This window comes from Triticum aestivum, chromosome 2D (genome assembly GCF_018294505.1).
Source record: "Triticum aestivum cultivar Chinese Spring chromosome 2D, IWGSC CS RefSeq v2.1, whole genome shotgun sequence".
Taxonomy (NCBI): Eukaryota; Viridiplantae; Streptophyta; class Magnoliopsida; order Poales; family Poaceae; genus Triticum; species Triticum aestivum.
The window spans coordinates 280330995-280346504 of record NC_057799.1 but is presented as its reverse complement, the minus strand read 5'-3'; the positions used below and the strand labels follow the sequence as shown (position 1 = coordinate 280346504).

At 45.8% G+C, this 15510-nt stretch overlaps 2 protein-coding genes across 2 annotated transcripts in view; both read right to left on the bottom strand.

Moving 5' to 3' along the window:
* Nucleotides 1-774: 774 nt before the first annotated feature.
* LOC123052766 (cell division control protein 6 homolog) lies at nucleotides 775-3658 on the bottom strand. The gene is made up of 5 exons (XM_044476101.1): nucleotides 3243-3658; nucleotides 2774-2873; nucleotides 1947-2053; nucleotides 1763-1822; nucleotides 775-1105 (listed from the first exon to the last, which is right to left on the bottom strand). The coding sequence occupies exons 2-5, from the start codon at nucleotides 2797-2799 to the stop codon at nucleotides 1011-1013; spliced, it is 288 nt and encodes a 95-aa protein (XP_044332036.1). The 5' UTR covers nucleotides 2800-2873; nucleotides 3243-3658; the 3' UTR covers nucleotides 775-1010.
* A 2323-nt stretch (nucleotides 3659-5981) lies between these two features.
* LOC123052765 (ADP-ribosylation factor 1) overlaps nucleotides 5982-15510 on the bottom strand; it is a gene marked incomplete in the record, with an annotated part of 9852 nt that continues 323 nt past the window's right edge. Inside the window, 7 exon segments of the mRNA XM_044476100.1 lie at nucleotides 5982-6208; nucleotides 6309-6390; nucleotides 7028-7146; nucleotides 7525-7644; nucleotides 7758-7828; nucleotides 15117-15289; nucleotides 15364-15510. Coding sequence (XP_044332035.1) covers nucleotides 6203-6208; nucleotides 6309-6390; nucleotides 7028-7146; nucleotides 7525-7644; nucleotides 7758-7828; nucleotides 15117-15264 — 546 coding nt within the window.

Sequence of the window (15510 nt, the reverse complement as noted above, 5' to 3'; positions counted from 1 at the left end):
GTTCGTAAGAACAGAGTAACGCTTTAAGCAAGATGACATGGTGTAGAGGGATAAACTCATGCAATATGATATAAACCCCATCTTGTTATCCTCGATGGCAACAATACAATACGTGCCTTGCTGCCCCTACTGTCACTGGGAAAGGACACCGCAAGATTGAACCCAAAGCTAAGCACTTCTCCCATTGCAAGAAAGATCAATCTAGTAGGCCAAACCAAACTGATAATTCGAAGAGACTTGCGAAGATAACCAATCATACATAAAAGAATTCACAAGATTCAAATATTGTTCATAAATAAACTTGATCATAAACCCACAATTCATCGGTCTCAACAAACACACCGCAAAAGAAGATTACATCGAATAGATCTCCACGAGGGAGGGGGAGAACATTGTATTGAGATCCAAAAAGAGAGAAGAAGTCGTATAGCTAATAACTATGGACCCGAAGGTCTGAGATAAACTACCTACACATCATCGGAGAGGCTATGGTGTTGATGTAGAAGCCCTCTATGATCGATGCCCCTCCAGCGGAGCTCCGGAACAGGCCCCAAGATGGGATCTTACGGGTACAGAAGGTTGCGGCGGTGGAATTAGGTTTTTGGCTCCGTATCTGGTAGTTTGGGGGTACGTAGGTATATATAGAAGGAAGAAGTACGTCGGTGGAGCAACATGGGGCCCACGAGGGTGGAGGGCGCGCCGGGGGGGTAGGCACGCCCCCCTACCTCGTGGCTTCCTGGTTGATGTCTTGATGTAGGGTCCAAGTCCTCTGGATCACGTTCGTTCCGAAAATCACGTTCCCGAAGGTTTCATTCCGTTTGGACTCCGTTTGATATTCTTTTTCTGCAAAACTCTGAAATAGGCAAAAAACAGCAATTCTGGGCTGGGCCTCCGGTTAATAGGTTAGTCCGAAAAATAATATAAAAGTGTATAATAAAGCCCAATAATGTACAAAACAAAATATAATATAGCATGGAGCAATCAAAAATTATAGATACGTTGGAGACGTATCAGGGCACTGGAGTATAGAAGAAAATTAGAATGTACATATTATCAGTTACCTGTAAATAATAAAGTACTGTTGTATTTTCACTTATCAGACCAGCTGCGAAGAAAGAAAACCTGTCAGGCATGAACAAATTATGATAAACATAGTTAATTTGAAGCAAGCCGATGAAATATTTTAACAATCTATCAGAATGATAGAACTTGTGATGCAGTAAAGGCAGTTTTCTGACATGATCAATTTCAGCTAGCAGAACATATAGATGGAACAAATATTCATGGAAGATGATAACTAACAAAGAAGGAAAAGGTTAATTTCATGGGAACATAAAATTCATCCTCCTGCAACCATAGATGCACAAAATTATTGACAGAAACTGTCCAAGCCATCAGAAATACTGCTTTTTGGGCAGAACAAAGAGATCATGAGGGCACACCCAAATCACCTCTGACCAAAGAAAAAGAGAACAAAAGAGCACAGATACTATCATGATAGCTAACTTTCCGATCATTTCTGTAACATGGGTAGTGCTAACAATGGAACAGAAGAAAATCTTTGTGAAATTGGGTTTACTTAAAAATGCACGCAATGCTATGTTCACTAATTGCTGGATTGACTAAATATTGCTCCCATAGTGAGACGCAAGAATGCAGAACACAAGATATGAAGGAGTGTCGGGAACAAAAGGCAGACTCATTTTCCTGTTCTAGAGACGCCTTCAATTTTCACTACAGCAAATATAGCAAGAATGCTTACAATTTAATGATTGAAGCTTTGGTAGAAAGCGATCTGTTGGGTCTATGGCATTTACAATTCCTGAAAAACATAATGGGCTATCAATTAGCAAAACAGTACAAAATGTCGAGTAAGATTGTTTTCCTTTTCTTTTCTAGAGAGTTAAAAGTGTACAGTGTAGGTGTGAGTATCGCAGAGAACGAACCTATTAGTATGCATCTTGAGAACTGGTGGTTGGTAAGCATGAAAACGTCATGTAGCACAGCCCGGTCTCGTGTTATTAAGTAGTCCATCTCATCCGCAATGATCAATCTGGCAAGCAGTGACATACAGTTCAGGTAGCAGGATCAAAATGGCAAGAAAAGCCATTATCGTACAAGCAGGTTCAAATAGTTCCTACATCCTCCTCCTTAAAGTTTCTTTCTGAGAAAACATACACGGCAGTTGCTGAAGTGGTGACAATTTTCCACTTGCCTTTTTTCAAACCTGGAATTTTCTTTGTGAGAAAATATATTGATCTTACAGAACTATAGCAGAACCTATGTACACATAAATCAATCTTACTGAATTTGTTACATGCCCGCACCCGAAATAGTATGGCTACACCCAAAAGCATAACAAATTCACAAAGGGAAGGACCCGTGGCTTTGGACCTTCGATCCGTTTGTGGGGAAGCAATTTAAAAGTGCTTCGTCAACCGCAAAATATTATGGCTTCGCCACTCATTTAGATCTTTTGTTACATACTGACATATAAATCCAGGGACATGAGTAAAGAAAAATAGAACCTGTGAATGCACAGCTCCTCTAGATAAAATTGTTCTACCTCTTAGTACATAGCCAGACATGGTATATCAGTTAGGAGAATAAAACACAACATAACAATGGGAAGTAAAGAATATTTCACTCTCTAATGACACAAACAGATTAAGTCATAAAAATAAACAAATACTGGTAGTTGTAACCTGAAAAGTATGCACACCCACATACAAGTGTTAAAGGATCTAAAATAACGAGGTGTCCCATTAAGTACCTTGTTAAAGAAATCCGATTCAGCATATGGTGATCTGAGTCCAAGTAAGAGAAATCAGGGATTTTATCCAGAAATTCACATCAAAATCTTCCTCTCTAACCTGAAAGAGAAACATACAAGCAAATATTTCAGCTATTGTATTGTTCAGATAACTTATTCAAACTGGAGAAAGTATGTAGTACCGAGTATGAAAGTTCTCTTATGCATCCAATCAGTAGCTATATCCTACCTAAGATTCTATCAGCCACTCTCAAATACAAAAGCATAGCAGATCGACCCAAGAATTACCATTTTCTTCTTTAGTTCCTTTCACTTCTCCAACTCAAAAGAAAGAGTTGGACAGAACACGGTAAATAAGGCATGAAATAAACAGCACCCACTTCTAATAGCTAATATAAACATTTTACAGATGAAATAGGGAAATCAAAGATTGAATTTAAGCTCATTACTCAGAGTATCTCATAATTACTTTTGTTGAAAATCAGATGAATGGACTCCCATAAACACTAATTCTGACCAGCAACCCTTGTGCGCAATGCGCATAGAGGCCGACATGTATCCCTTCCTCTCTCTCAAGCCCCATGATGACAGGAAGAATCTCCTGCATACTGTGAGCACAGAGAATGATATAAAATGCGATGAGAGCAGCAATGCATTGAAAGAGCCACGCATGAGGCATTTACGTGTACGTGGTGGACTACCATTCTTCTCCTTGTTGAGCAGTGGCAACTGGAACGCAAGCCAGTAAGCCACGATAGTCGGTCTACATACAACAGGGCCACCACCACCAAACAATTTCTGAAAAATCTACCCCAACAAAGAAACAACAGCCTAAACAACACCTAAGCCACCCAAAAAGAGAACATCATGATACAAAAACAAACATGAAGCAATGGCTGCATCCACCACACAGACCACCAATGCACCCCATTCGAGCAGGCACACATCACCAAGAAGCCCGCAATCCACAAACTCGCAGCAACACACATCAAACATCTAGCAGAACAATACAGCAGCAACACTAAAAACCTACATGTTTATTTTGATTATATTTGGGCCCTTCTAGGAGCAACATGTTCTAGATCTCAGGTTTGGTGACACGTTCCAAGTCTAGCTCAATCTGCAAAATTAAATAACATTCAGACATTCTGAATAAGGATAACTGAATGTGAATACAGTAAACATGGGAGTTTCTATGTTTACTTTTTACTCACCAAACAATATGCTTTAGAGAATCAAGAAAAGGATCACTGGTATGCCCATTCTTTCAAAAGCTTCAACCAAATGTTGCATTCAATATCCCTGGGCTAGGCAAATATATATCTGAACAGATATTGAGTATATCTGAACAGATATTGAGTGATGTCAAATTGTCAATAGCTCCAACACATTTCCATTTTGCAGCTTCTAACCAAAAGCACTACAAAAGGCAAGACAATAAAGAGAGGTGATTTGACCATAAACCCATAATAGTGATAAAAAGAACAATATCTAGTTATCTGCACAAGTAGATAGCTCCCATGTAAGATGAGGTTACATGATTTTTTTGGTTGCATCACACAAGCTCCTTAACTGTAAGTTAGATTACATGTACCAACAAATTCAAACATAAAAGTGTTGTGATTCTATTGGTTTTTTATGTCCACCGTGCAGGGCATAAACCTTCTTACATTATTGTTGTACTCTTATCAAATAAAAATTCAACAACTTAGACATCAGATCCGATAGAATCAGAATTTTTTTGTGATTTGGATACGCACGCAACATCTGTAATATTTTTCCTTGAGATCTAAATACATCTCTCATCTTATTTCATCCTTTTTTTAGTAAAAAATCTGAAAAATGTAACCTAAAATTTCATGCAGCTAAAAAATTGAGATATTGTTCAACTTTCATAACCTCAAAATGCATGGCTAATTACCAATTAGGATGTACAGTACAAATGTATAAGTTGTAAAATTAATTAATTATGTCGAAGCTCATGACAAACAAATAATGTCGTGGTGATGGTTGTATCAAATGGCAAGAGAGAATCTACAGAGCAATGCAATTATGCAAGAAATTAGCACCAGAAACTATATATATGTGACTCGGTCTAACACTCCAGACTTGCATAGCATCACATCAATCTCAAATCATTCATGACAAATCAAACAAAAATAGCACCGACAGGGCAATGAAGCCATACCTATTGAACACTCAAGAAAGATGAATTGGTTCATGGAAAGCTTTGCGTAAAATAGATCACCTCTTGAAGAGTCTCTTCCCTAAAAGGCTGCAACTCCAAGAGCATTTTCTGAAAAAAGGGAGGAGAATGACACAAAAAATGACATGCGGAGGAAAGGAAGGAAAGAGATGCGGGCACATATAGTCGAGCTTCCGGCGGATCGTCTCTCCGGCAGCACGCACGAGGGATGAGGACGACTGCGGCGACACCACAGACTGCTCGACCTCCTCGTTCGTTTCTCTCCATCCCCAGCTTGTCCCCATCCTACGCGAGCTTCGGATCGAGGACATCGTGGGGCGGGATTAGCGCGACCATGTGCTAGGACTGGAGGCGCAACGAGACTTGGTGTCGCGGGCGAGGATGCGGAACTGACAACGGCTCCTTCCTCTCACCCATGGCCTCCCACGGCAACCTCGTCCGAGTTGTGCTCGTCCTCGTGCGGCTTGCTCGGGACGAGAGCTCACGGCAGGGGAGAGGGGATGAGGTCGACGGTGGTGGGGAGAAGGTAAGGAGAGGAGAGAAGAGAAGGTGGTGGCGGCTGTGGGGGAGGCAGCCGTTGAGTGGCAGCGGCGGCAACTGACAAGGGAGAGGAATCGGGGAGATAAGGTTGGGGAGCGGGGGCTGGGCCTGGGCATCCGTTTCTCTCTGTGCTATTTTATTTTCACCTCGACACAGTAAAAGACAGTGCACATCGCCAGGGATCGCCATTTACGTGACCCTTATTGTGTTTGATTGGGAGGTTAGATTGGGCAACCACGTATAAGTGCATGTCCATATAATAACGACGTGTGAAAGGTCCTGCCAATCATCCAGGCTACCAGTGTTAAATGACATGAAAAGGAGTGTGAAAGGATTCAAGTCACGGATGTCAAAAAACAAAGGGATACAAGTCACCCATATTTTCCAAGAAACCAAGCCTAACGTCAATACAATAAATTGCTGCTCATCAGTTCAAAAAAAATTTAATTGCTGCTCATCATATCAAAGAAATAATATTTTGGCCTCATTTATATAACTAAGTGGACATGATAACTAGTCAAAAACGTATGATATTTGAAATCATTGTGCAAAGTATCAACAAGTAGAAAGAGCATCCATAAGGAAGCATTTAACTGGGACATCATTACAAAAACACTGAGCTTGCGAAAGGCACATAACAGATCCACAGCTACTAGCCAGCTCCGCAGTCAAAATTCCAAGCCTCAAGCCTACAGGCACCAAAACACATGTCAATCAAATCAGGGTGTGAACTACAATTTTGTAGCAGAACGAAGAGATTCGTAGAACTGAGTATAGAGTGATAAATACCTTGCTGGCAATGTTACTAGATAGCCAGTCCAGGCCCTCATACAGACCCTCACCGGATGTAGCACATGTGCTCTGGATGTACCTGTTGAAATGAAGAGCATGAGTGGCTTAGAGCATCTCTACCAGATCCTGTAAAAGCGGTCAAACCTTCGTTTTTACGGTACAAGCTGAAAAAAGGTAAAATAGCATATCACGTAAAAAAAATTTGCAGGCTCCCGTATATTCGAGCTCCCATCCGTCATATATGGAGGATTTCAGCCGTTTTTGGAGGATCCTGTAAAGCCGGTCAACGTCGGAGCTGGGGCCTCGCGACACCGTGCATGAGCAGCGAGCAGGCGGAGGAGCTCGTCGGCAGCCGGCCGAAGCATCACCGGAACATGCGGCGCGCTGGAACGTCGCCGGAGCGTCACCGGAGCGTGCCGCATCAGGCGGCAGGCCGGAGCAGCACCGTTCTGGCCGGCCGGAGTTCGAGTTTGTGCATGCTTCCGTCCCGGGGAAGAAGAAGCACGAGGAGAAAAAACAAAAACAAAAAACGTTTACGGTATGGGTTTACAGGATCTGTTCCACCCGATGCCTCACGGTACCGTAAATTTGTTTTAGGGGCCTGTATACTGTTTTCTACGGATGGTGCTTTACGGGATCTGCTACGGATGTGGGTGGATTCCAAAACTTATTCCACTGCAAAAGATAAGCAAGAAAAACAAGTAGGCCTTGCTTACCAGTGACGTTGACGAAGGGAATGTAATCCAAGCTTATCAGTAATTTCAGCAGCATTCATAGCATTTGGAAGATCTTGCTTGTTGGCAAAGACAAGCAACACAGAATCGCGCAACTCATCCTGTCATCAATAATGACTATCATATAATGCAGTTGAACAAAATATCGCTTCCCAACTACACAAATTAAAAGTTACTTAGATGTATGTATGCTAGAACAGGTGCAGCAAAACCATATACTACAGTAACTCTGTACTAGCTAATAGACAACAAAAACTGCATTAACAGGCCACTTCCTAGAGATAATTTTTCCCAAAAAAGGGGTTAAACGTAATAAACAGTAAGTGGTCTCATATGAACGTCCTGTCAAAATAATTGCTTCTTCTCACATTAGTGTGTTAAATTATGATAGTTCAAACAATGATTATGTTAATCAAGCTCACCAATTGGTTGCTATATTGAATGGATAGCATGATAAGAGTAATCCAGCACAAATGTACCTCATTCAGCATCCTGTGGAGCTCATCTCTGGCTTCAACAACACGGTCCCTATCATTGCTGTCCACAACAAAGATAAGACCCTGCGTGTTCTGGAAGTAATGCCTCCAGAGAGGTCTGATCTGTTCTTACAAGCACAAAGCATCAACTTAAATGAAATGTAATAATTTGCAGGAAGATTAAGGTAAGGAAAACACTGAATTTACAATACACATAACACTGCAGCAGGTCATACCTTGTCCTGACCCCCAACATCCCAAACAGTGAAGCTAATGTTCTTGTACTCGACAGTTTCAACATTGAACCCTGCATTTTAAAGGAAACATTGTTACCATGTTCTGTTACCATGTCATGGTTCAAGCTTAAGTAGAGGCTGTTCAATAAGAACCAAGTGTTCAAAGCATTTTTTCCACTTTTTGTTGATATCAGCCTGTGTAACTATATGTTCTGTCAGTTATATCATTGCAGAGGCCACAAGTAATGTTGGCTTCAGGGCCCATTACAGGCAATCTTTTCCTACATCCTATTATTCAAGCAAGCATTTAATGATTCTGCCTTCTAAATTAACTTCCATTACATAAACTGCCATAGTTATCAAGAGACAACACATACCACTGAATTCATCAACCGCATCAAGACTTGAAGAAGAGGTGACAATTCTGATGGGCGTAACAATAGTTCAAGCAGGAAGAATACAGACGAAGTACTACGAGTTTGCAACTTCGTTATCAATTTAAGAATTTGAGATTGAGATGTACTCCCTCCTTCCCAAAGTAAGTGCCATGGATTTAGTTCAAATTTGTTATAACTTGAACTAATGCCACAACACTTATTTTGGGACGGAGGGAGTAACTTTTATAGCATGCGCTTGAAGTAGAGCAGCGATAGGCTGTTCCAACAATTGGCCACCTCAATCGTACAACCTTTCCAGGTAGGGATGCCTCAAAAAACAGTAACATATTTTTAAGCATCAAGTAAAATAGGCTCTACCGCTTAGAATTCAGGTTTCCACACTATTGATCCATCAGATCCTCACAGTTCAACTAATAACCTTCTATATACAATGAAAAAAACAAATATGTTCAGTTAAGAATGAAGTGTATATGCCCACCTAAACTGTCACAAATTTCAGCTACATCACCCCCTCCGAATATAAAACCGTTACATAATCCCTCAAGTTCCCAATATCAAACAGAACACCGCCTAGACCAAAATAACCTGTTTTGGAAGCCGGTTTTGCTGATGTGAACACGCTGCACATGATCATTGATGCCGACAAGCTTTCCACCAAGTGTGCCATGCCAATATTAGAGCATCTCTAGCCCATTCCCCAAGAGTTAAATATGGCAGAAACTTCCATTTTGGGGAATTAACAACCATCTTGCCCATCCCCGATTTCCTTTAGCTCCCCAAGAATTAGCTTTTCATCCCCAAAACGTTTCCCTCTAGCCCATTTTTGCTATGAGAAGAGCACTTCTCATTAAAAATGGGGAGGCCACTCCAGTCTTGCATTCATGGCATGGCGGCCAACAGCACGACACCAATTAATGGACCACCTCGATCTCCCCACGCCGCCTCCTCCAATGTTGCCAACGTCCCTCGATCTGCCAGTGCCATCCCGAGCCGTCTTCCCAATCGCCGAGCCCCCGCACAGCTTGCCGATTCCTACCTCGTTCTCCTATCCCTGTCTCAGGCCTTCTTCCCTGTCGCAGCAGCTGCCACAAAAGGACCGCGTCATTAGGCTCCAGATGTAGGGCAAGTGGGTGACGGAGATCCATACCAGGGTCACGGCAACATTGGTGTGGCCTGGCATGCGCCTAGGACGCCTTCGTGCTCCAGTTATTCAGGAGCCGCGTGAAGCTTAACTTCCTCGATGACGCCATGGCCACCATCACACCTCCTGTTAGGTACACCTCTTGGGCCAAGGAGCACCACGCTACCTAGCATGTTGATGCCGCCTCGGTGGCCACACTACTCGAGGACCCACGAATCGTCGATGAGAATCATGTGTTCTTTGTGTCCGTGGAAACCACATGCACGATCGAGCACGAGTGTCGCGAGCCCGCCTCGCCAACGAGGACAACTGGATGTGGTGGAGTCAGCCCACTGCCAGCGACCAAGGGGCCAACCACTGCGACGGGGGCAGGGGGTGATCCCTATCTACTCTAAGTCCGACTTCTTGGAATTCTCCGTGTAGAGCTCCTCTTTATATATCTAGTATCTAGTTCTATTTAGTTTACGTTATATCTATATCTATATCTATACCTATACCTACTAATAAAGCAAGGTGATATTCTTAGTTTCGCCCCGTTTAGGTGATTTTATATTTAATCTATATATGCGAGGAGGTACCAATTCGAGGACCTATTTTGGCTTCTTCCGCTCAGTTGGGCTGAGTCCGCCTATGTACATAGCTCGGTTGGGCCTCAACCTGGGCCTGCACTCACGCTCCAGAAGGCGGACGTGTTTCAACTTTTCTTTTCACTCGGTCGTTTGGGTTTCATGTAAGCAAACAGATAAAAACGTTTCATGCCTGCCCAGATTCAAACTCATGTCGACAGAAAAAAGAGCCCAACAAAGCTTGACCGGTTAGCCAACTTAATCATTGCACCGGGCTTGCATAGCCTGGACCGCCGCCCATGCATGCAGCCAGGAACTTGCATTCCTGATTCAGCTGAGTCTGAATGTGCGTACATATTCAATAAATTAGTTAAAGTGCTTGGTACAAAATATGAGAAATCAGCCAAAAACTAGTCTCAACTTGCCTCATTGCATCAAATTCTTGTAATTTATATACGCTTGGTTGAGGAGATAATAAGGAAGGTACGCGAGAATCAATGGCAAATAAATCGATGAAACAAGGAGGCGCCAGCGGTAGAGGAAAGGAAGGAGAGGAGGTAGCAGGGTGGTGCGGCGAGGCTGAGGGGCGCCTGAGGCAGCGGCCGGTGGCGCATGTCGCTGGATCTGGAGGCGCGTCGCCCTGGCAAAAGGGGATGAAGAAGATGCCTGGCCTTTTGTGCAAATGGGCCGGCCTGCTGGTGGCCCTCTCTTCCTCTGTTATTCTCTTTTTTTTTCATTTGACAAAACAAACAGAAAAGCACAGAGGGCTTGCACAGAATATTTGAAGTGTGCATATTTTCCTGGACTCATTTAAATATGTTTGATCCAGAAAAAATGCAAAGAGACATGTTGATGGGTTTTGAATAAATCGGCAGGACTTGGGCTAATTATTAAAAGGTTATAATTGGTGGCCTCTCTACACCCACATACAGAAATATTCGAGGAAGGGCACCTGGGCTAATTATTAAACATATGTGTTACCATAATTAAATGGAAAACGGAAAACTAAAAAAGATACAGAGCTCCCCCGCGTCGCCACGCCCTGGCAACTCGGGGGCGACCTAGCTCGCCCCGCCGCCACCCCCTTCTCCCTCCCTTCCCCGCGCCGCCGCCACCCCCTTCTCCCTCCCTTCCCCGCGCCGCCGCCGGAGGACGCCGGCGGGCAAAGCCCGCGCGGTTGACGGCGGCGGGGGGGCCCTGCCGCGCGGCGTCCCGACGGTCTGGGGGCGGCAGACCTCGTCTCGTCGCGCCCCTCGTCTCCTGCTGCTCTGCCCCCTTCGCGCGATAGCTCTGGCCCGAGTCATCGTGGCGGCCCTGCTGGCCAGTCCCCGCTCCCTGTGGCGGCTCGTCGAAGGACGCCCGGGCGCGGGATGGTGCGGGTTCGTGGCGGATCTGGTCGGCGTCTCGTGGCGTTTCTCTCCCAAATCCGGTCGGTGGGGGCTGGGGGACGAGGTGGAGTCGGCTGGTGGCTTCGCTCGGAGCTTCTCGTTGGCTGCGGGCGGAAGGTGGGGCGCCGGGGTGGCGGCCTTGGTCCGAGCTCCAGACGCGACCTGGACGTGGACGGCGTGCGCGGATGGCGTGCGTGCCCGCGGCAACTCCGGATGCACGCGTGGAGCGCGGACCGGCAGCCGGCGCGGCGGCGGCTGGCGCGCGTCGGACGCGGCGACTGGCTGGGTGTGGCGGCCGTGACGTCCCCGGGGTGTGAGGTGTGCTGCGGGTGGAGGGCCTGCTCCTGCTCAGCTGCTTCGCTCGAGCGGCTCGATCTGGATCTGGCGCGCTGGTGCTCCATTCTGGTTGCTGCTCCTTGCGATGCAGCAGTGGTTGCTGCGGTGGTGGTGATCGCGGCGGTGTTGCGGTGGTGGTTGGCGGCTACGGCCAGGGGGCGGTGCGTGTCTGGTCGCGGTGGATCGTGGGATCCCGTGGCCAGAGTGAGATCGGCCTCGGCAGGGGTGGTGACTGGTTGGCGGCGGTCGGTGGTGGCGTGCGGTCAGCACATCTCCGGGAGAAATCCTTGCTCCGGTCTCCACCGGAGCCAGGGACGGCGGCGCTCGCGGGTGCCGCGATCTTTCTTGAAAGCGTCGTCGTGGAGGTGCGCTCCTCCTCCCCACGGCTTTGGCTCTGGAGGGAAACTTCAGATCCGCTGGATCGGGCGATGGAGGCGTCTTCGCGTCTTTCTCCTCCTTGGGGGCATCGTCTCAGAGCAGGCTACGACTGGGAGACTGGTGGATGACGGCATCTTCGCCGTGGAGGGCGGCATCTTCGCCGCGCGGTTTGCTGAGGCGGGGCGCTGGTTTCAGTTTGGCAACGATGATGGCGTCGAGTGGAGCTTGGGTCGCGGCGTGGTCTTCGGTAGTCGGTTCTTCCCGGCGTGTCCGAGGTGCTCTTCCATGGTTGTTGGTTGCTTTGAAGTCGGAGCTGCGTTGGAGCGAGTCCAGGTGGTGACGGTGACAGGCATTCGACGGTCGTTTGCGGTGGGCACGGTCGGCGCAAGTCCTGCATATTTCCCTTGCGTTGTTCGGCGTCGAAGTCGGAGCTGTCCATTGCTTGCGCGTGTGGCCATCTGTTGGCATGTGCCGTCGTGGCTTTTGTTCCATGTCGGTGGCCAGGTTGGCCGGTGGTGCTCACGTCATGTGGGTTGTGTTGTGTCGGTTTTAGCCCGGTTTTCCGTCAATTAACCGGGCAATTCTCTTCTTCTTAATCAATGAAAATGGCAAGTCTTTTGCCTCGTTTCAAAAAATAATTAAATGGAAAACATCAGCATATCTTGTGCATTTCATTGGACGTGAGGGCGTGTTAGCTCGTAGAAACAATCGCCAAGTGCAAAAGCCCTCCTCGCACATGCCCGGAAGAGAACTAATCACCAAATGAGGTTAAGGTATTATGGGCTAGAGGGAGGCATATGAAGATTTATCACCCGTTGCAACCCACAGGCATTTTTGCTAGTGTGTGTGTGTGTGTGCGTGTGTGTGTATACATATACATATATATATATAGGGAAAATACATCCTACCACCTGGGGGTACTTACCCCACATGCTTATATACTACCATGTGGTATTATATATACTACTTTATCAAGTATGTTCATATATTATATATAACATATTTCAAAGTGAGTTACATTAAAAAATTGTAAGTTGGCTCATAGTTTTATTATATTTGTGAAATACGTATATATTTGTACGTAAAAAAGAGCATACTCAAAATACAATTCATACTACCTAAAAAGTAGTATATATACTACCTAAATATTCTTATACACTACATACTACGCGTACATACTCTTCGATTTGATAAATACTACTTAGAACATATAAAACTCAAATGGTGGTAACTACCACCGGTGGTAGATAAAATTATATATATATATATAGTTAGTTAGTTAGTTTGATGTCAACGTAGTGGTGTAGTAGGTAATGACTGTTTAACTATGCTATGTATGATGTTGATGTGGTACTGTTGTTTAACTATGCAATGAAGTAGTTCAAATTTGTGTTTGAAAAATTCGCATGCATTTGCAGGGTCAAGTCTTGAGGGTGGGGCTAGACAGACAAAAGTTCAATTCCCTAAAAAATGAGGAATTAAAGGATGGGGAATTAAAAAATAGGGGATTGTCTAGAGATGCTCTTGTCGATCTTGGTGTCACACCACCATCGTGCTGCACCATGACCTTGCTGACCATAGCATAGCATCCACCACGGTCGAGGCGCACCCACCGCGCCATCAGCACTAACAAAGCTCCGCTCAAGCTCTTTACATACATTGAGGCGAACGGCGACGTGGGGCCAGCGCAGTGGTACACAAAGCCCTTGGCGAACTACAACATTTGGTGGACATGGCACTGGCTCAGGTATGGCAGGAGCAGAATGTGCCCTACTGCCGACAATGACTCCTTATGCATCCTTGCATTGAGAAACAACGCAACCGACTTCTTATGCATACTTACGACGAGAAACAACATTGGGTGGACGTGGCACTGGCTCAGGTATGGCAAGAGCATCATGGCCCCCGATGTCAATGTTGGCTTCTTATGCGTCCTCACGATGAGAAGCCATGGCTACTTAGCTAAGCTAGTTATGTGTCACAATACTAGCGGCCAACGTTGCTAACCAAACACAGGAAGAGGAGGCAAGAGGCCCTTCGACATCGCTCCCCGCCAAGACAAACCACTACATCTTGACACTGCCAAGACATTTCCCTTCATCACACAGCCGCCAGCCACCGCGCTCGGCAAAACCCAGTACCCCAACTCCCATATCAACTGACACCCTATCAAGCTGAATAATGTCAACGAAGCACACAAGTGAGAGGAGCCACCAGCACACGCACTCAAATCATTGTATCAGTCTAGGTAAGTCAAATCAGGCTGGCACCAAAACAACACGGGAGAAGGGGTTTGAGTCGACGAAGGACAAGCCGGTGCTACGAGTAGCGGTGTCGTGGTCCGTAGGAGGTGAGCCCTTTGTAGTGGTGTCGTGGTCTGCAAGAGATCTTAGCGCAGCATAGCTTGCTCCGATGCAAGCAGGTAGGTGCACAATGCAAACAAGGACAACGAGAAGTGGGTGCACACCAACAGAATGATGAAGAGCAAACGGGTCACACTGGTGCTGACGTACGCGTTCCTCGAGTGGATCATCTCATAACACTCCTCCCCTGCATAGCATCTTCTCCTCCTCATAGCACAGACTGCTCCTACTCAACAGCCGAGAACCTCTTCCCAACAGCATGGTGCGGGTGCCAAGCTTTGGCGTCGAGACTACACCGCAGAGATGTTACGCCTAACATGTGCAGGGACTGCGAGGCAGCTTTTCCAGGAAGGCACTGCTATAATGGATGAGGCAGAGCAAGCTCCATATGGTTCCCAGGATGATGTGCCAATATAAGTTAAACAATAAATCCTAGTCCGCATGCTATGTGGGTCAAACCATAAAACTTCCACACACAAAAAAAGCATCTTCAAAACGAGCTTGGAGGTCTGCGATCAGGTGTGTTGCCCGGTTTTGGAAACTTGAGGTGATTATATAACCAATTTTAGAGTTAAGGCGGTGATGTAGCCAAACCGTGAAAGTTTAGGGGGTACATCAACTCTTTTCTTTGGTTGGTTGATTAATTACATGGCATGCCCTAACATTTTTTCCCAACTATTGGTTAGCCAAAATATTGGCTAGAGATACCTTGACCCTATTGGCCAAAATTTTGCACCAAAAATAGTTCTGAAAGACTAGCATGTAAACAAGATGAGAAGCACATCTTACCTATGGTTGGGATAGTGGTAACGATCTCGCCGAGCTTCAGCTTGTAGAGGATGGTGGTCTTTCCGGCGGCATCAAGACCGACCATGAGGATCCGCATCTCCTTCTTGGCGAAGAGCCGGCTGAAGAGCTTCCCGAACGCGAGCCCCATCTCGCCCTACCCCTCTTCCGAACACCTGCAATTCGCGACCATTACTCGCTCAGATCTCCATTACGGGATCCAGCCCAAAAAACAAACGGCTCAACACACATCCTCATGCGCAAATCTAACCCCACGAGTCGGATATATCACACGAAAGTCGTATAGATAGTAGAAGCACAAACTACACGCGCCCAAATAAATTCGAGATCCGCGACGTGACGGAACGGTCGCAGATCCAGCGGTCAGATCCAATCT

What these genes read in the sequence shown, in the direction of transcription:
- LOC123052766 (XM_044476101.1), bottom strand. Translation starts at nt 2,799, where the DNA reads ATGCTGAATCGGATTTCTTTAACAAG. An exon ending in CTCAAGATGCATACTAATAG is followed by an intron (nt 1,823 to 1,946) that starts GTTCGTTCTCTG and finishes TATGTTTTTCAG; the next exon opens with GAATTGTAAATGCCATAGAC. An exon ending in AAAGCTTCAATCATTAAATT is followed by an intron (nt 1,106 to 1,762) that starts GTAAGCATTCTT and finishes CTTTCTTCGCAG; the next exon opens with CTGGTCTGATAAGTGAAAAT.